The following is a 20328-nucleotide window of genomic DNA, read 5'->3' as shown; positions in this document are numbered from 1 at the left end:
TTATTCAGGTTGTTCCTTCTCTTTTTTAGCTGTTTCAGTGGAGGATCTCCGCGGAAGGGCCCTATTTTGGGCCCGTTGCTGTGGGGCCTCTGGAATCCAAAGGTATTAATCCGTGGGAGCTTCTTTTGCTATGGAACCAAGGAGACCTTCTCCCCCCGATAATTGAAGCAGTGTTATTCGGCCCTCTTCAAGGACAGATTGTTGGCAGGATGAAGCGAAGGTCAAGGACGACGGGCCAAAGCACCGTGGCAACGTTCGATTTTGCCGCAAGGCGGTAAGAGTTTGGCGTTTCTTCGCTGCAGAGACGTGCTCACTCGCCCTCAGTCGACTCCTGCTACCTCCAAATCTTGCTGATGGCGGTCGTGGGACTGCTGCTACTGCCCTTGTTGCTCCAGGGGTACGGTTTTCTGGTATATACCAGCATCTCGCGTGCAGGTTTAGGGCAAGCAAGCACATAAGTTGCTATGGCTTATCCTATGTTGCCGACCGCAGTGAATTCGTGACTGGTGCTACTCACCGCAAAGAGCTGAGGAGGCGCGATGCTCAGGCGCGGCTTCTCGAGAAGCGGAAGGAAGAACGACGTCTACTGCGGGCCGAGGTGTGCGTTTCACAATTCAGCTCTCCTCCAAGCCTCCATTATTTTGCTACTTTGAGTTAGGGCCCCCCAAATTTTGAATGGCCTTCCACTTTTCGTGACAAACAGGACTCTATTAATCGCTATTCTTGTATGATGTAGCCAATCCAGGAAGTGATCTGCAAGGCTGAAAGTGACCAGCTGTACATCACAGTATTTACATGAAAAAACGAAAATGCGCCTACATAGAGGGCGAACATTGTGCACTTGAGCGTATCTTTAAGGTGCTAGCATATGCCCAGCTGAAACGAGTCAGTGTGGTTATGCCAGTGCGGATCGGGCTTCTCACTGTCTTTCCTTACAGCGCCGCGAAAAGATAAGGGAACATATTAACCACGTGAATCGCAGTCAACAGCTTGCTGCAGCCGCCGCTAATCCAAATCTGAAGGCTCACAGCCTCAAGGACAACATCAGTTGCAGCAGTAAGACGACCAACGCACCAGGTACGCAGCCATACCTCGGAATGAGGTTCAGCATTTGAGGCAGAGCCCATAAACGCGTATCGGCGCTCATTCTGACTGTCCTTTGGGTCTAAATTGCAAGAGGGGGCATAGGAGTGTCGCTGCTGCTATTCTTCGGTGAACAGAGTGAGCCAGCTAGGCATTGGTTGGACCTGTTCCCCTTGCAGGGGGGATGGCTGCATTGTGTGCTCTTAAATCACTCTGCATCTTACCCAATATCCTGGACTACATGCCTGTCTCTCACCCGCCGCTGTTTCGCTCAGACGATGTCTTAAACTCCAGGAAGGCTTGCAGCGTTCAGCCCCCCCAACGCCCCTCAGCTAACGTCATACAGGTGTGAACCTGTGTCGACCCGAGGGGCAGGCTATCAGTCTGTTTCGTACATTTTTGCTTTCAATCTCTGCGGAGTCTCGGGTGCTTTTTTGGCGCCTGCAGTGTATACACGAGCGCACTCTCTGTAACCCTCGGGTTCTGTACTGCATGTGCGCAATGTGAACTGCAATCTCACGCAACTCCCCCTCGCATGTTTTCTTTTGACGCTGCTTTCCTCAGGCCGTCCGCCTGCTGCCGGCGGAAGCTCCTGAAGGTGCCTCAGTGTCTCCTTGGCATATTGCGTCGTGTGTTAGCCTGTCGCTAGGTGGTTTCCCACAGCCTCGGGAACCAGAAGCCGAAGCATCCCCTGCTGCCAGCACAGATAGCGGGCTGCCTTCTTCCCGACCCCCGCTACGCTCTTCTTTACAGGTAAAGGAAAGCAAAGCGGAGGTGAGTCCCTTGCCTTCGGGCGAAGCCGAAGTAAAATCATATGGCAAGAAGCGGCACGTGGGAGCCCCCGGACGGTGTAGAGGTGGCAAGCACAAGCCACAGAAGAAGCGGCACAAATCGCGCAAACCTCAAAAGAAGCGCAATGGTCGCTAGTGAATTAAAGATTCTTTGTTGTTGTGGGCAATGCCTTTACACCAGGAGGGTCGCATTACCTCCCTCGTACATGTACACCAGGGCTCACGTAGCAACCAGTGTTTAGGGACGGCTCGCATGAAGTCTGTAGTGTTGCTTATACACACAGTAAACAGCACGCAACAACAGAAGCTCCAGGGGTTTGACTTATGATGCCACTTCATCTTCAATGCCCTCTCTGATGTAGCGTGATACGCAAAACCCTGTAACTTGTTGGGTCGGAGTACAACGGATGAATCACAGATAAGAGTTGTGTAAGTGTAACTCAGTTAAGTACTTCTCAAGGCTCCCTGCCCAGACCAGCTTCCTGTGTACAGGCAGCTTTCAAACTGCTGGGCTGCGGGGATTTCTGATCTGTATTCCCACGGGAACGCAAAGCTCGGCTCTTTGTGTTGCTCGTCTGAGAATCGCAAACAATTGAACAACCTCTCGAAGGGCCCATGCGGAGGCCCTGGTGCGAGAGTTCGTGGATTCCGCCGTACGCAGACGACATGAGACAGAACTCGTTTCGAAGACGCTGCATACGCATTTGGACGAGGCAGAGCTGCCATTTCCAAAGTCACAGCCGCCACCCCGCGTTAGGGGGTTCCATGATGAAGGAAACGCATCAGGCTAAAAGCGGCCTCCCCCTGGCGTCATCAGCGAACACCACTCCGCACTTCGTCATGGGTGGCAAGCACGTCTCCGACTAGCTGCCCCCGTGCCTTCTTGAAACTCCTTGCCTCTTCAACCCGTGAAATCTCCTGTATACGCCGTAAGCTCAGGTGCCCCTAAACAGCGGTTCCAATGGCCCTCCGATGATCGATCCAAGAGGAGAGTCAGAAAACGGCGTGACATGAAGACAAACATCCCCTGAGCTCTTGCCGCCCCTGTCCTTGTAGCGAGCGGGCAGAAGCCGCAAGCGGGTTGCTGCTCCCCCTGATCTCTTCAGGGGTTGCCTATAGCTCACTGGATGGAGGTACCTCCGGTATTCTATTCTTCGAAAAGATGAAAAGCGGGCAAAGGACAGGGGCTGTGCTTGCAAGGTGCACGCACGCTTTTGCACCATTCTCAAACAATCCGTGCTGGCGTATCTGCGCGGGCAGCCGCTTCGGAAAGAGCAAGCAATCGACGACATGGCGGCTCTAGTTTGGTCAGCCATACAAAAATGGGTAAGACGCAACGGAATGGCACAGAAGCAAGGAATCAAGAGGCAGGAGGCGGAGACCTGGGCAGAAACGTCAGAAAACCACGCAGGAAAAAGAAACGGAGCGAGGGCGAGGGCAACGAAGAGAGGGTAACGATAGTGAAAACTTGCCCGCATGCATGCAAGCAAGTATTTGCATCATGCTTATTACGTGCCGCACCATTACATGAAATTTTCGTCATCGGGACCCCATTTCCTCCATTCAACCTCTTCATCGTCATCAACCAGTACGGGACGCTTCTGCGTAGCAACGTTCTCCTTTTGTTGCAAGGAAGGCGCATGCTTTGATGCCGAGTCGAGGGGGTTTATCCCGGAGCTGAGCGTCCACAGGTGTCCAAGAGATGCGAGCCTAGGAAAGACAGGTGGTCCCTTTGGAGGCGGGGATTCTTGTTGCCCTGCCTTCGTGACGATAGAATTCATGCTTTCACCGTCGGCTCCAAATAAAAACAAAGGGTTGTGCATTGTTTCATTAAGGGCAGCGGCGATATCCCTGATGTCTTCGGCCAGCCAGGTGGTATCGAAGGTCGGCACGAGACTCCGAAGACGTGACATGACCCCAGTAGACGAATCGAGTGTCTCTGATGCTTCACTCCCAATCGATGCGTCCTGCGAATCAGCAGGGGGAGGCACCTCTAAAGGTGGCGTTGGTGCCGGCTTCCCGGAAACCTTTTCCACACGGAACGCGTCACCAGTAAGGCTGTCATCTGCTGAGACCACACAATCAGGTTACCGCCGCAGAAACTTGCAGAGCGGTAAAGCATTGGAAAATCACGTCTTATTTGCAGGATAGGAAGCGAGAACGCAGAAAGAATATTTAAGTCAAGCAAGGTGCGAAATAACTGCTTGACAGAGGCTGTCAAGCAGTTATTTCGCACAAAGGTAATAAAGTAGAACCAAGGGCACATGAAGCATAGAAAACAGCTCAAGCGCCGCGACGCCGTTACATGGAAAAGCGGTTTTTGCACGAATGCAGCAGGAAAGGCTGGGGGATTCCCGTAGCCACAGGGTTGGATTATGTCGCTCCCCTGTGCGCGGTTTCCAAGCCTTTCCGCTGCTCCTTAAAGGCAGACACAGCACCTAAAGTGAGCGGCTCTGTCTTTCATGAGCCCTAAAGGCCAATGCACGGGTCAAGGAGGCTATTCTTCACTGGCAGAATACCTGTGACTTCCATGAACCATCCAAGGTGCCGCTGTGCACGGCTTTAGTGGGGGGGGGCTACAGGTTCCTATAGCATCTGTAGTTTGCTGTCACTTTTGTCTTACCGGAAAAAACAGCGGAGGCCGAAAGCAGAACACCTGCCGTAACCAGAAGCAGGTAGGGCCCTGGGTGTCGCATGGTGAACCCCTAAATAGGTTCTTGACGGCTGCTAAAGGTCTTGCATGCCACCACAGGCTGATAGTGGGACAATATCCGGAAGTAAATGGTCAGGAAGCCGCAGAAGTAAGCCTACAAGCACCGAGACTGAAGGGAGTAGCCGCCAAGAAGAGGAGCCGCTCGACCGACGCGCTCTGGCGGCTGGAGGTTTTGGACGTTTTACCAAGAGCAAGAAAGTGCTCTCATTGAAATGCTTAAAGAGCTTCGACAGAATTTTGTAGGCATATAGGGGTCATCAAGCTCTTGAAAGAGGCAAACTCCTGGCCGCTCCTATGGGAACTGGGCCCAGCCCGCACCTCCATGCGATCCCCGCAAGCAATTCTGGCGCTGGAGTTTTCCCAGCAAATGGCCCATAGCCTCACTGCTAACAAAGCAGTAATATCTGCACTAGAGCTTCATTCTGGCTCCGTGTGCTCCCACTGACCCACAACAACAAGAAAATGTGTGCGCTCGATCACGCTTACTCAATGTGCCATGCCCACAAAGCAGTGTTGCAATGCCATGGTAGCATAGCTGCGTTCTAGCAGGAAGCACATCAACCAGGAGCAATGCTGCAGAATTTTCAATCGCGCTGAGCATTCTCGAGCCCTATACGTATTATTTTAGCTTCTAGGCCGCTCAACTGCATGATGGTTGTAACTCTCCGTCTCTAAGAATCCCTCGAAAACTTCACTCAAAGTTACTTATGAGGGCCTCTCAGGAGCTATTCCTCCTGCTTTCGTTCACCTAAGCCAGAATTCCGGCATCAGACGAGAGGGGCACCAACGGTGTGCGTAGCTGCGCCCCAGAAGCACCTTGAGCATCCACCGCTGGCCGTATATACTGCACCCACCGCACACAAGTATTGCATCAATTCTCACCGTATTGAGCAACTGCTGCTTCGCAAGAAAGAGGACATATGAGCAGCTACAGCAATTTCGCATACCCTTCGTAGCTCACAGTAAAGCGTGACAAAGTGGAACTGCCAAATTGTAGATTAGCCCGCAGAAGTAATTTTCCTGCTGGATTACTAGGAGCATAGTTAAGAAAGGTTGCGATCCTTAATGGCAGCCTGCGGCCACTGAAGGCTTTCGATAAGTAGGCACCCACAGGCGAACGGAGGAAGGAGAGGCCATGGGGCAGGAGTGGATGAACAGTGTACATGTACGTTACCTCCGCAACAAAAGAAAAGATGGTGTCAATGCTCATCGCCTGTGCACACTGGTACACCGCTTAGAGAAGCCAAAGGCTCTATGTGTGCCTGTGTAGAAAAATAGAGACAGAGGGTAGGCATCAACACCCTAGTTGGTGCATGTCATCCTTGAGCAAAGGCCACGACAATCTTCTCTCTACCAGTCCAATTTTAACAATTCCTAAAGAAGGCCTTTAACACTTTCTGAAGCTCTAGCTATAGTTAACCAAAAGAGTGAAGAATTGGCCAGCTGGTCTCGGTGTTTGTACAGCACTTGTTGCCGCAGATCAAACTTTTCTCACTACGAAGAAAAATCGACGTTGTGTGCGCGTGGAGGAAATACAATGTACATCGAGCCATGTACGCTAGCAGTGCTTAGAGGGTGCGTCAATGTGCACCCTAGCTGTCACAGTGACCTTATGCCAGAACCGTGAGAAGTAAAGAGGGAAAGATAGCTCTTTCTGGCAGAATCCTCAGTAACTTTCTGCCTATTTTATATTCAGTTTGTAGTGGAGTGTCTCCATGTGGGAACTTGAGATAAAATGTTGAATCTTCTGAGGTCCCTTATTTCGACTATCTGGGTGCAGTCCGATTGCCTGTGAGGGGAACAATGTCTTGTAACACTTCCCCTCACTGAACCTTGTTGATGAAGCGACATACTCGGTAGCAGCTGACGCCTCGCAAAGTGGCGGCAAAAATGGCACAGTAGACGCGAAAGAACAAGACAAAGAGGCGCGTTCCTAAATATACGTGGCGACTCGAAAAATGCAGTGGAAAAGAAAAGTCTCGAGAGCTGGACATCTTGCAGGAGGTATGCAGTTGTGGGTCTCGGGAGGGCCTCCCACACTGAATTTGACTATAAACACATCGAAGGTAGTAGTTGCGGGGTTCACGTTACAACGATCTCAGAACACGAAACAGAATGAAGGGGTTAAGGAGCAGGAAGGGATAACCCAAAAAATACCCACAAACAGGGGGGTGGCGTAAGGTGGGGGGCCCTATCTAAGGGCTCGTCCTATGGTGGTTGTACTGGCTGAAGCCAACTTGCGGCTGCAGCGTCACAAACCAAGCAACTCCAGTGCCTTGGTCCTTTCGGATAGGGAATACTTTGCCAGTTCCCCCTAGCGTGCACTTGGAAGCGACAACCAGATCGGGGGAAAGAGTATACGCCGGCGCACACACTTGTGTAGACACAGAATGAGACGGGCGCTGTGTCATACGCCTTAGGATCAAGCGGAGGTGAATACAGATGCTCTCTACGCTAAACAGACTTCTAAAATGTATATCTACCGTCCTCAAGGAACAAAGGGGCGACCGCATATATTGGGAGACAGCCCTCAGCACGCACATCGGTTCGTGCATCAATCTGCGTTTTGGGTTGCAGGAGAGCCACGGTACAGAGAGGCCTACACTGGATCCACAGGACCCGAAGCTGCATTAGGCGGGTAACCTCCCGCAGCCCCTTCCACCTGCTGCTGCCGTTCCTGCTGCTGCTGTTGCCGCTGTTCCTGCAGCTGTTGCTCGTGACGTCGCATGCGATAAGCTCGATACATCTCTGCAGTTGCACACAGAGGACAAAAAAGGCCCACAAAAAGCCCTTTTGGATCGCTCTACTTCACTAGACAAGGGCACCAGCGGGAAGGGGCACAGAGAAATGATAGGAGAGGAACACTGGGTGCATGCGCTAAGCGCACAAACGGCTCGAGAGGGCCTTCCCTGCCAGGTCTCCCGCAGCTACAAATCCGCGCAGTGACATGAACGTTGTACATGCTGGTGTGCTAGAGCCGCACGAATTGGCACAAGACGGTCCACAAGGCCGGATAAGCACCTCGGGTGTAACGTACTTCGCACGTGGGCTATGCATCCCTTTGCAGCAGTATCATCCGGAAACCGAAGGATCATTAAGGGCTGAACCTGAAGCAGCAGAGGTCTCACAAAGAGAGAGCACAACGCGACATGTGGTGTCAGCACTGCAAAGCTTCTCGCATAAAACGGGCATAAAGCATGTCTCTCCCCAAAGGGGCCCGCCTGCCGCGCATCGGATAAGATCTTACACGATCCGACTGCCGTAAAGCCCTCCACGCAGTAAAAGGTCGTTTTGGAGGGACTCCTCAAGAGCCTCCTACATCCCCCCAAGGAACGCGTTCCCGTAACATCCCCAGTTGGTCTGCCTGTCCAGTGTACCTGACCTTTGTGGCGTTAAAGTAGAAGCAAAGAAGCCTCGCATCGTTCTTTCTGCTTGTTATCTTGTGAGTCTCTGTCAGCTCCATCGAAGCATAAAAATCGACATAATCTGCCTGCGCCTGCCCCTCCTTCCCCTGCTCTTCCTGCTGCTGTTGTTGGTGCTCGTCGCGCTCGTCGGGGAGGGTACCGGCTAGCAGCCCGAGTAGCTCTCCAATGAGCAGCTGGGGAGAAACACCCTGCGATTCCGCTGAGCAATGGACACAGTGGGTGTCTCCGCCACAAGAGAGGCCAGAGGAGCCCTTTACTCCTCCCCCCTCTCCCCTAAGGCCGTGAGGCTGACAGCGTTGCTGCTGGGATCCACTGACAAGAACCAGACGGCTGGGTGTTACAATGATTTCACACGGGCTTCTATCTGGTATGTTGAGGAACCAAGAGCCCAAATGCGAATACCCCTCCCCCAAGGCGGCAGTGTGGCCAGCTGTTGGTGTTATGCCGCTGCTACCCATTCTGCCGTTGTGGCCTTTGTTTCGACTGCCTTCTTCTTTCGTTGTGCCCTGAAGGTCCTCCCGAGGAGCAGCCTGCTGTTGCTGCTGTCTTCCTACGCCACTGCAGTCCAGAGAAGACTGAGAAGAGTGGCAACGCGAAATCCCGTGCGCTCCGCCCAAGGGCCCCTCCCCCCGGTCGGGCTGCTCTACGGAAGGCCTCCGCGGAGCGATGCTATGAAGCATGGCTCGTTGTTTTGAGAGGCTCCCGAGAGCACGTCTGGCAGCGGCAGGGGGGGCGTTCCCAAGGGAGAGGCTGCTGCTGTGCGTTCCTCCTTCAAGCGCCGTCTCACAGAGGGGCTGAAGATGTGCGTCATCCTCTGCTCCTGCGGTCCTTGCAGCGGCAGCCGCCTTTTGCTGCTGCTCCACCAGATGGAGGGGCGGCTGCAGCACGGCCTCAATGAAGCAGGGAAAGCGGCAAACCTCGAGGGAGTCCACAAACGCTTCGAAGGCGTCCCGGGGAGCTCTGAGCAACACTACGCGATACGTGGGGAGACACAGCAACGACACCCAGCGTTGCGCCGGCAGGGGGGGAAACACGGCGTCTTCAGCAGCAGCAGTAGAGCTGCTCCTCAAGGCAGCCTCCTCCACTGCACCCAATCCAGAAGGTTCGTTCACCAGAGAGGTCCCCCCGCAAGACGGGCAAGCCTGCCCCCCAAGCTCTCCTCCACAAGGCCGCAGTTGAGACAAGGTCGGCGTTTTGCTCTGGAGACAGCAGCAAGCCGCCCCGCTGCCACTGGTACAGCCGATGTCAGCACTCTTGGTGCTGCTGCAGTTGCTGCCGCTGCAGTGTCTGCACAAGCCTTCGGGGAACGCTTCATGAGGCGGCATGTACGGAGCATCGCTAACGGGAGTTGCTGCATCTTCGGTTGCAGAACATGTCGCCTTGCGCCCTTTCAAAGGCCCTCCTCTGGGAGTTCTCGCGCTAGACAACCGTCTCCAAGCTCCCAGTATACCCCCCAGGTTAAGTCCTTGCGAGCCGCTTTGCCTAGCCGTGCTGCTGCTGCTCCCCCGCTGCGGCTGCGGCACTTGTTGCTGCTGCTCCGTACGGAAGACGCTCGGCGAGGGCAGAGAGCCGCAAGAAAGAGACTCAAAGGACGTCAAGGCCACCTCCGTGGAAATGGATGCAGCGCTCCAGTTGCGAGACATTGCGGACTGGCAGCTGCCAGCAGAGTGCCGTTGCCGCTGCCGCCCTTGCTGATGCTGAGCCGCCTCGAAACACAGCGCACATACGCTAGTCGTATGATCCACCAGCTCCAGCTGCTGCTGCACCGCTAGCCAGTGACACGCCATGTAGCCTCCGCGTACGAAGGAGACCCACCTGAGAGAAGGACACCCGCGCACAGCGAACCACAGTGGCGGCCAGGCACAACACCGCAAGACAGGCATACACAGCGCATGCAGCACCAGCCTCTACCTCCCCAGTGCGGCAGCAGCAGCGCCTCGAGCAGCATGCAAGGCTCCCTGCGATCCAGGCTATCTATGCGCAAACGACTTGTGTAGAACTTATGACCGCGTGCTCTTGCACATGTCCTCCTGGCACTGCCCTTCATGGATTTCATTGATGCTGCCGTTGCTCCTGCTATGCAGAGGCAGCTCTCTAAAAAGGGAGCCAAACGCACCGCAGTGCCATTTCCCTCGTTAGAAACTGATAAATCTCCACAGCATCCGGCCCTAAGGTTCCGTTCTCCGTCAACAGGCAAACGTGATGCGTAGGAGTCTGCAATCGATGGAGGCAGTAGGTCTCTCGGTTCTCTTCTGGCGTTAGAAAGTTGCAGCAAAATAAATCAGGTTCACAGCTGCCCTCCCGAGAAAAAGAGGCCCCCAAAGAACTTTCAAAGCCCCCGTCTCCTAGGAGACTGCCTCCCCCGTATGTGGCTGAGCCTTCGCCAGTTGTTGTGCTGGTAGTGTCCCTTTCACCAGTGTGCCGCAAAGGCTGCTGCGCTCCCCAAGAAGCCGCCTGCAATCCCAAACCGATATCACAGCTCCCACCGTCTAGCTCCTGCAGAAACTGGTGCTCTTTGACTTGCTGCTGCTGCTGGCAAAGGCCTGCCTTCCCGCTGGCCATATGAATGCTGCTGCACGCTTCCCTCTGCACGCCCTCGGTTGCCGGCTCCTCCGTTGCCCCCTGCCTATGGCTATCGCTGGGAAGAGGAAGAGATGACAACTCAGACTCGCCAGTCTCTCCTTCCGCACTTGGCATTTCCAGCTCCCACCGAGGATTCCTCTGAAAGCTGCTGCAGGCAAAGGCAGTGTCCAACTTATCATGTGCTGGCGTTGCCGCACCATCACAGGATGGCGTCTCCGTCGGAGATACAAAATTAGCAGAGATGGCGCCATCTATGAGGATTTGCGTTGGCGAGTTAACCCACTGAGGCCTAGGGAAAGGATCCGACATGCAGCGGCTGTGGTGGCGTTGCGTTCCTGCCAGATGCTGCTGCTCATGCTCCTGTTCATGCTGCTCATGCTCCTGTTCATGCTGCTCATGCTCTTGTTCATGCTCTTGCTCGTGCTCATGCTGCTGTTGTCCTTTATCTATTCTCTTGTGACTACACCCAGAAGATCTGCGCTGTGAAACTGTGGAAAAGCCTCGGTCCAGCAGGGTTGCCGCAGCAGGTGCCTTCCTCGTCTTTTCAGACTTCGCTGCATGCGTTTGTGCCGCCGCCGAAGCTGCAGCAGCAGCAGCAGAAGTGCTCGAGCCTTCTTGATGCCCTCTCCACTTTAAAGTCCGCAACAACCGCGCGCCTCTTCGCCGTGGCAGACGCCGCGTCTCTTTAGGCCCTCGGCTGACTGATGCATCGCGTCCAAGACTCCATGCTGCCCTTCCCTTGCCTTCTGAAGAGCCTGCAGCACAGACATGAGCCATAAAGGCATGCACGTACACCCTCTCTGCAGGTACGGCGGCGCGCAAGGAGTCCCCCTGCTGCCCAGCTAGTGTCAGCGGATGCTTTGATGCCACTAAAAATCAGGAGAGTCTCCGCAGCACATCCATCCATCGCCTTGCTTTCTGTACTGCTTGCTGCACACTGATACCTGGTGAACACTGTCTGTGCTGCTGCCTGTACTGTACACGCTGAAACTCCTTCACGCGTTTTTCCGCTTTCCCTTTCTTTCTGCATGGGCGTGTAGAAGCGCACCCTGTTGTAAGGATGTTGCAGGATCAACAGCGCCTACAAGAGCAGAGAGGGCCTGTCTCCAGTCCCCCAAAGCGTCCACATGAATGGCTGGAGGCAAACGTCCTCCCTCGAAGAGCCACTCAGGCCGAAGATCTAACAACAGCAGCTTCCAGCGGTGCCCTAGAGGACAGCGGTGCTCAGCAGGAGTGTTGCCTCCTTTTGCATCATGAAGGCTCTCACATGGAGTTACACTGAGAGGAACGCTGCCGCTGCTGCAGCGGCTGCCAACGGACCGGCAGCCACCACACATGGGTGAAGTGCAAAGAGGCTCTGAAGCCCGTCCATAAGCATGACTGAAAGGGGGCACACACACAGCAGTAGCAGCAGCAGCAGCGGCTGGGGGTGGTGCATGCACAAGCGGCGACGGGGAGAGAACTCACAAGTAAAGAGAAGAGGTAGCGCCTCCTCCTCTCCCCCCCTTTCCCCCCGAGGCAAGGCAACACAGCGGAAACACGTACATAGCAGCAGCAGCAGCGGCAAGGCGCTGCAGGAGGTAATTCAAGATGCACAGAAACACACAGCACAGCAAGAGGGAGAGAGACTACGAGCTGCAAGAATACAGGCCCATCCTATCTCACTTGAGAACTTCTTGCGGCAGCATAAAGAAGGCGCGTTCAGACTCCAATTGATGCAGTGGCTGCACATAGGCTTCAGGACCCCCTGTCTGCAGCGGGAACGACACAGAAGCAACTGGACAGACACCTCGACATCTCTCAGTGCTCTGTCTGCGCCGCCAGCAAGATCCCTTCCAACGCCCCTTAGACAGCGGCACATTGAGAAAAGCCGCAGCAGCCACGGCATGCACAGCGGGAGCAGCAGCAGCAGCAGCACATGCATACTTGCGAAGCACAGAAGATGTGAGCAAAGCTCAGCGGTGTTTGACTCCTGAGCTCCTTCGCTAGTTGCCACAACTGCATCAGAAAACTCAAAGACGAGCCATGAGAGCAATCGCATGCTGAAAGCCTCCTTGTGGCAACCTCCCAGTGGACGTCTATTTAGAAGTCGCGGCAAGCAAGCTCTTGGCAGTGCGCTGTATCTTTCGCAGCTACGGAGGAAGGAAGGCGGCCAATTCGCAGAGAGGGGGCAGCAGTCGATGGAGTTTCAGTTGCACCCTACCCCCCTTCCCCCCCATCCGCCTTCGGGAGCAGCAGCAGCAGTGGTGGGCTGTGCCTGACATTGGTAAGCTCGGGGATGGAACGGATGGACAGCTTGCTGAGCGTTTCTGGAAGTTGCGAAACCTCCGTGCGCAACAGGATAGTCCTGCTACAGAGGAGGATGGCGAGCGAGAGGAAGCAGAAAAAAACACTATCCCTTTCCAGGAGGTATCGATCCCATAGAACAAAGAGCACCGGCAGCTGAACTTTGGACGAGAAAAGGGTCAGAAACCACGGCGTCACGTATAGTTCTGGAGTTGCAAAGTGTTCCTCTAAGGACAAAATCGCACATCGGCGCACGCACTTAGCACGCAGAAAGTGTATCTCTGAATACACTGAAGGATACGCAGCGAAGGAGAGGTTAAAGAAATGTGCAGGCTACTCTGGTCAAAAGGGGGGATGAGGAACGTCTCGCAAAATAAGAATGCATATGCAACGCACGAAAACATGCCCTGGAGGCGTGCAAGCGACAGTGTGCCAAAGGAAATCATGGCTCTCTGTCCGAGGCTCCTGATAGAGCATACCTAGGAAGGTGGCCAGGGTGGGGTCGTGGTAGAGGAGCAGCAGCTTGAAATGATGGAAGGCGCACTGCAATGCCGTGAAGTCGTCATCACAAAACATCGCTGGCAGGAACCGCCGAACAAAAGCCGAGAAGCAGCAGTAGGCCTCCACCTCGCTAAACCCATTAGAAACACTCTGCAAATACAAAAAAGGGGCTGTACCCGCAAGCGCCAAGACAAAAAACAAATGCAAAAATTTAGGGTGTATCAGCGTCAGCTTTCGACATTGATACCTCCAAAGGGTAGGGACCGACCGTCAGCCAGCTGCGCTGGATGATCGATGGAAAAGGGCGTCTCTATTGCCTCTCTCTCTATCTCAATACGGGCACCATGTCTGAGGGGATGTAGATGGATAAACCCAATCAGTTATAATATGTACAAGTATATAGACGCCTATGTCGTACTACATGTATAGATATGTATATCGTAAAACATGAATAAACGTGCATGTCTGAAGACATGCACATTGACATGAATGTATCATAGAACATGTGTAGACATGTATATCGTGAGACATTCAGGAGGTCGTAGATTTCATTCAGTCTGTCCGCCTTTCTGCCAACTCGCTTCATTCCGGATCTGATCTAGTCAATAAGCTGCTACGAGAGAAGCATCTCAGCCTAGAGGGGGTATAGCCGACGCTCGTTGCACTGTTGGCCGTTTACACGAGGCCGTTCTCTAAAGTGACTGCAACCTTCTCCTGCCCCTGCTAAAGCACACTGCAGTGTACACGAGAGAGGAGACCCTCCCTAAGGGTGTGTGTGGCGAAGCGCTGCTCCAGGCTGCACAACCCTTCGCACGGAGAGTGGCAGCTAGGTTCTCCGCCTGCCTCCCTCGCTGCCTCTATTTATAAGAGTCAGCAAGTGCGGCAAAAGCATGGCTGCGCCACTATTCTGCGTACCTAAGATTTCATTGAGGCCTTGCTTGTACTTTAAGCCTTGCGACTTGCAGTAGAAAGTGAGCATCTGCTCCATCAGCCTCCGAGTTCGTGGTTCGCGAAAGACTGCAAGACGTGCCCGCGTACGCTCGACGTCGCTGCGAATTACCCGCTGTAGCAAGGCAGCAAGACCAGCAACAAGGCGCACACGTTCACACGTACGGCTTTACGAATGCAGCAAAGACACACAGGAAGTAGAGCACGCAGCATGCAGGGCATGCCGAGACACGGCGCAAGGCGTATGCGCGGAACGGCAGGCACACGCTGAGAAGAACCCGAGAACCGATGCGCACGAAAGGCAAAGAAGACCATGCAGGTAGGCCCACTAAGACGAGGGCAAGAAGCGGAGAAGAAAGAACGAGTGGAAAGCGCAGAGAGGGAGAGAGGCACACTCGCGGGGGAGAAAAGGGGTATGAAGCACTCCACATGCCGACGGCAGCGGCCGAACCAAGAAACAATCACGACAGCGAGAAAGCAAGGGCAGCACCGTCAGCGTCAAGTGAAAGGGGCACACTTGATTCGGCTCATCTAGGGGTGTTTGCTGGATGCCGTGAGCGATCCGCTGGTGCTCCCCACAGTCCTCATCTGCGACGTCTAGCAAAGCCAGCCAAATGCGGCAACGCAACTGAGATGGGAAACCACTCTTCAATAAGCAAAGTTGCTCCACTAGCCGTTCTTTCGCCGCAGCCACGGCTGCAGCTGAACTTTCTTTGCCTTCAGGGGTTGACGCGCCTTGGGTAACGGCCTCTGCCTCAGCATCCAGACTGCATCGGATAGTCGACGGTCCGCAACAGAATGCGACTGCCCTCTCGATCCCCTCTTGCGCCGCTCTAGATGTGCCCGCTGGCGTCAAGGCTGCCTCCAAAAGACCTTCTTCCGGTGCCGTTGCTGCTGCAGCGGCAGAAGCCTCCTTCCCCGCATCCAGCGTCTCCTCGGGAGAGCTAAGGTATGCCCTGCTAAGGAATTCACATGGAGCTCGCGGCAGCACCGCTCGTTTGACAGGGGGCGAAGCAGCAGGAGCTTCAGGCTCTTGTTGCTGCTCTTGTTGCTGCTCCTGCTGCTGCTCTTGCTGCTGAAATAGTCCCTCTAGAGTGCCTGCATGGTGTCTCCTAGGAGGTCTAGACGGCTGCAGCTGTCGATTTTCAGTGCTCCCCACACCCCTGGAAGGGCTGCCGTCCTGTAGGAGGTGCGCCTGCTGTTGCTGCTGTTGCTGCTGCTCATGTTTTACACTCGCTCCCGCGGGCGTAGCAGTAGCAGCAGCAACACCAGCAGCAGTACTGTCTGCTGCTGCTGCGTCTGGTGGCGTATTCGCCTTCCCCACGCGAGAGCAGAAGGGCACTGTCGACAGCCCGACAGCATTTACTGCGTTTTGCTGGGAACGGACTCTGCGCAACGCCACGTCCAAATCTCGTAAGAGAGCTTCCACCACCTCTGCTGAATCATCGCTATCCTCTGGATGTCTGCCGCTGTCGCTTTCGCTCCTCTCGAATTTTTCCGCAGTTCTACTTGCTCCTGAGACTGCAGCGCAGCTGGTCGAGAAAATCGGACCTGGAGGCACAGAAGCGGCAGTACTCTGTTGACAAGACACGCCACTGCTGCCGCTGCTGCTGCTGCCACTGCTAGCAACAGCGACTCCGCTTTCGCAGTCCTCCTGCGGCTGGCATTGCTCTAGCTTTTGCGGCGTTCTGGCTCCCGGAATATGGATCAACTGCTGCAGAAGAGACAGGGGAGGCGGTCTAGGGCACCCATAGAAAAGAGGGGCTTGTGCGAGCTGAAATGCATCTTCGATGCCGCTGCTACGCGCTTCGCTGACGCCGCTGGTGCTGCTGCTGCTGTTGTTGTTGCTGCTGCTGCTACATTCCTTCCAAAGCACCGCTGTGCTGCTTCTACCGCGAGACACTAGGCCTCCGCTGCTACTGATGCTGCAGGTTGTGCTGCTGTTGGTAGCGCCAGGACTGCTGCTGCTGCTGCTGCTTACAGGCAAACGGAGGATTTGATCGGTGCTGCCCTTAGGACTGCTGCTGCTACTGCTGCATTCGTCTTTGGCTGGCATCGAACGGCTCGAGAAGGAGGCTGCAGGAAGCATTCTGCCGTGCAGCTCCCGCGTCTTCTCTGCAGCCACCGATGCGGCTTGCAGCATGGGGGAGTCCGCCACAGCCGCTGCAGCGGCAGGGGATGCTGCACTGCATGCGTCTGTCACCAGCGTTTGCTGATCCAGTGTGCTTGTTGAATGGCTCCCTATGACAAGGAGTGTCGGCTGCGGCTCCATTTTGTTGCTGCAGCCGCAGCAGCCAGTTGCCGCTGCTTCTCTGTTGCTTCTGCTGATGTTGCTGAGGCTACATCTGCAGCACCTGCCGCAGGAGCAGCACACACATTTCAATGGACAGTGGAGCCAGAAGGAGCGCCCATGCGGGAGAATGAAGCTGCTGCCGTTATTTCTCAGCAAAGTCTCCTCCTACGCGGCAACGAGCTCCTCCGCCCCTTCATCTAAAACAGCCTTACTGCACTGAGGCTGCTGCTGATGTTTGAGTCGCTGAGAATGTTGCCGTCTACTTCTTGCCCATAGAGACGCGGCAGCCGTTGGTTTCTTCCTCTAAACTGGCTGAAGCAGCTGCAGTGTAGCTGCTGCAGGGATAGCAGTTGTTGCTCTTCACAGCGGCTGTTGCAGCGAGGCGCGCCGATAACATGAAAGGCAAAACGCCCCTTGGAAGCATCGGAAGCGTTGAGAAGCCCATGGGGGGGCTCTGTCCCTAAGCGACTCCCGGGTAAGCGCGGAGACAGCGCGATACGCTTGCAAGAAATGACTGCAGCTGTCTCGGGGAGCGCCTCCTCCCCGAGGGTTGCAACACACACTTTTCAATAGAGGTAATTCTTGGAGAAGGATCGGAGCACCTCCTGATGCGCTGCTTTGGCCGCTTCTGTACCTGTTGCCGCGGCTGGCAGCTAGATGTGCCCCCGTGGAGAGGCTGGGGGGAACTGTAGCAATTTCCGGGTTAGAGGAAGTGTTAAGGAAGGGTTCAGGTCATTTGAGGAGGGAGAAGAGGAGCGAGAGGCTTTGGACTAGTCTGTCGTTAAGCGCCGAGCACCAGACGAGGGAACGCTACGTACCTCTATAGGGAGTCAGCAGCCCCAGGGAGCGCAGGGTGTAGCAACAGCGGCAGCAGCAGCATTATTTGATATTTTCTCTCCCTTTCGAAGTTTCCAGCCTCCACGATATGAATTTGTGCGAGAAGCAAGGAAATCGACCTCTTTGGCCACCGCGTGGTCACCCCCCCGTAACAAGACAGTCCTCATCAGGGAGATCCGGGGGGCAGCACGATCGGAGAAAGAGAAATATTCTCGGGAATGCTCTCCTTCGAGACACCTCCGAGCTCCTTCAGTTTCCCGAAGAGACAGTGCCGGAGGCATCCAGAGCCTCCTCCGGGGCAGGAAACCTCTGGAGGAATCAAAGGCCCCTCCCCAAGAAGCAATGGGCGATCTCGGGCTTCCCGAGGAGTCAGGGGAAAGAAAAGGTGCAACAGTTTAACCTGAAACGAAGAGAGAGAGGCAGAGGAGATGGTAGCAGAGGGGGACAGAGAGGCAGAAGGCATGTCTGGAGGTTTCCAGTGGGCAGAACTACACACTAACGCTTTCTACTACACTAGTTATACTTGAGTGCGAATCCGCAAGGAGAAATAAACAACTCGTTTATCACAACATGTATTTCCTAGCTAGTGCAGAATATTGATGGCTCAGTACAAAAAGGCGCAACGACTCCTCAGTTTCCGCGCTACATGTTCTATGCAACTAGGCGTTGTGCCACCGTATACGTCCAACACAAAAGGGTCTTTTCAGATTATCTCCGATGAAAAACGATGATTGAATTACCAAAAGAATGGTAATGAGACAACAGGTGTTTGTAGAAAAACCTGACACCCCCCTGCATCCACAGCCAATGAGTGAGCGAAGCAGAGCTTCATTAAGCCATGCAATGCTACCAACGGCATCGCTCCCTCTTAAGTCTCCGTAGGGAGACACTTAACTCCAATTTCAATGCAAATTCACCAAGCTTTCCCCCAGAGCACTCTTTCATTCCCTGCCCGCGCCCCTCAAGGAATTCAAAACAACGGGGCAAGTGAAGCCAGTGTGCAAACAAACATATGCTTTAGCAGTGATTTACCTCGAATTTACCCGATTGGCCGTTCCACGTGGCTTCAGGATGCTCCGCGTTCCCGCGATCTGACAATGGGACAGTGGAGCCTCCACAAATGATGGAATACTTGAGGTTTCAGGAGCCAGTGAGCACAAAGCAAGCGCCTTTGACTAAGAAGGGAGAGTCAACCCGGGATTTACAGGCAATGTACTTCTGGTCTGTGTCAACAGGCCCCACCCTACAATCCAAGGTGAACGGGAAAAGAAGACCAAAGAAACCAGCGCTCCCAGACAGCCCCACAAGGCCTTCGAACACCTCACCTGTTCCAAATGTGGGAAATGTTGTCATACAAATCTGCACTGCAGGCGCATGCAACGATCCAAGGAAACTTAGTAGCGGGTGCATCTAGCGGCAACAGGCTGCTTGGCGAGCAAAGGAGGTGCACCAGGGAAATGGAAAACCCCCATGTAGGCTGCGACTTCGCGAAAGGGGTAGCAGTAAAAAGAATCGCAGGCAGGGAGCCACCACAGAAGGATCTGTCATTTCAAGTCGACGGTGGAAGAATGTTTAAGAATCACTAGCGTTTCCTGACACTGTATGCGCAGTGGATCAGTTATCCAAGTAAACGTTGCAGAAATGCAATCCGCCTTTCCACTCCTATGCGCAATCCCTACGCCTCAGGTTTGCTGATGGCCGGCAGGACGCAAGGATCGGCAAGGCTACTGCAGTAAAGTGCCGATTTGAACAAAAGCTGAAGGCGACCAGCATGCTGCATAACAGCTATGTTGGAAACGTGCAGCGTGGCGCAATCCTAACAATGTCACAGGTGGCACAATGGGACGCGCGCACTTGGCTACATTTACGAGCTGTGAGGTAAGTGGGCTAGTAAGCGCTAGGAATAAGCGTTTCCCGGGCCTCACAACAACATCAATATCATACGTGATGAGCAGCTAGCACACATATACCTCAACAAAGTGCGCCAGAGGCTTTTTGGGAGCGGCTCAGAAGAGCTTGACGAGAGGATAGTCTTGAGCATGCCTCCCGCCTTTATGGCTCTGCAATATATTTTCTGTCTGAAAATGAGACTGCACATTTCGCCGGCGGATACCAGGAAACGGGCAAACACTCAGGAGCTTGCGAATATGCAAAATAATGGCGACCTACCAGCAGGCTGGTCAGCTGGCCTTCCAGCGCACCGCATTGGGCTATCCCGAAGTCAGGCCCAGACTATTTTTCGCAGTGTCAGAAGCCCATACAGCATTAAGAGGAGCAGATAGGCAGATGGTCGATTTGCTGAGAAACCGAAAAGTGTAGGAATCGATCAGCGGATTTTAGCATAACCTGGTGCAGGGGCCAAGAAGTGAGGGGATCCATGTGCGTTAACCTTAGGCCCCTGAGCAATAAAAATGCTGAAGAAAAGTTCTCCATGCATTTTATTGGCGATGTACTTGGCAAAATGCATCAATTAACAGAATTGGCATTCGACTTCATGGAGGATATCTTACAAATCCACATCTAGTATGACAGGCAACAAACCGAAATTCCTCTCTCGCACTCGCACACTAGGGTATGCCTACATGCCGCTTAGACCTGCCAAAATCCTGACCGAACTGCAATGTTGCACTTGGGAAAGAACTTGATGAGGCCATCAAGGCGAACTGGACGGCTGTGTAAATGGACGACGTCTTGGTATCCGATGTTTTAGACTACCCATAGCACCCCACGTGCGCTTGAGCTGCTGCGGCACAAACACTCGTATCTCAAGGCCCGGTAAGTGTTTACTTCTCAAGAGAACCATTGTGGGAATTTCGGTTGCGAAAAAGGAGCCGGATACGGTAAAAATTAAAGCTACCCAGTTGTGAA

General features: G+C 54.1%; 2 protein-coding genes across 2 annotated transcripts; one reads left to right on the top strand and one right to left on the bottom strand.

Annotated features, from left to right (window-relative positions):
- Nucleotides 1-209: 209 nt before the first annotated feature.
- Nucleotides 210-2010, top strand: LOC34619852. The gene is made up of 4 exons (XM_026335568.1): nt 210-274; nt 493-598; nt 939-1022; nt 1648-2010. Exons 1-4 carry the CDS (start codon nt 210-212, stop codon nt 2008-2010), a joined length of 618 nt encoding a protein of 205 aa, XP_026191353.1.
- A 5176-nt stretch (nt 2011-7186) lies between these two features.
- LOC34619854 lies at nt 7187-16602 on the bottom strand. The gene is made up of 15 exons (XM_026335567.1): nt 16456-16602; nt 15612-16044; nt 14848-15323; nt 14298-14445; nt 13361-13552; nt 12858-13108; nt 12522-12593; nt 12261-12346; nt 11644-11975; nt 11181-11464; nt 10129-10808; nt 8849-9827; nt 7970-8794; nt 7625-7694; nt 7187-7335 (listed from the first exon to the last, which is right to left on the bottom strand). Exons 1-15 carry the CDS (start codon nt 16600-16602, stop codon nt 7187-7189), a joined length of 5124 nt encoding a protein of 1707 aa, XP_026191352.1.
- Between the last annotated feature and the right edge of the window lie 3726 nt (nt 16603-20328).

The sequence above is a fragment of the Cyclospora cayetanensis genome, unplaced genomic scaffold (assembly GCF_002999335.1).
Source record: "Cyclospora cayetanensis isolate NF1_C8 unplaced genomic scaffold, CcayRef3 CcayRef3_contig_73, whole genome shotgun sequence".
NCBI classification, from domain to species: domain Eukaryota; phylum Apicomplexa; class Conoidasida; order Eucoccidiorida; family Eimeriidae; genus Cyclospora; species Cyclospora cayetanensis.
Note: the sequence above shows the minus strand (reverse complement) of the source record. Positions and strands in the feature narration are given on the sequence as shown.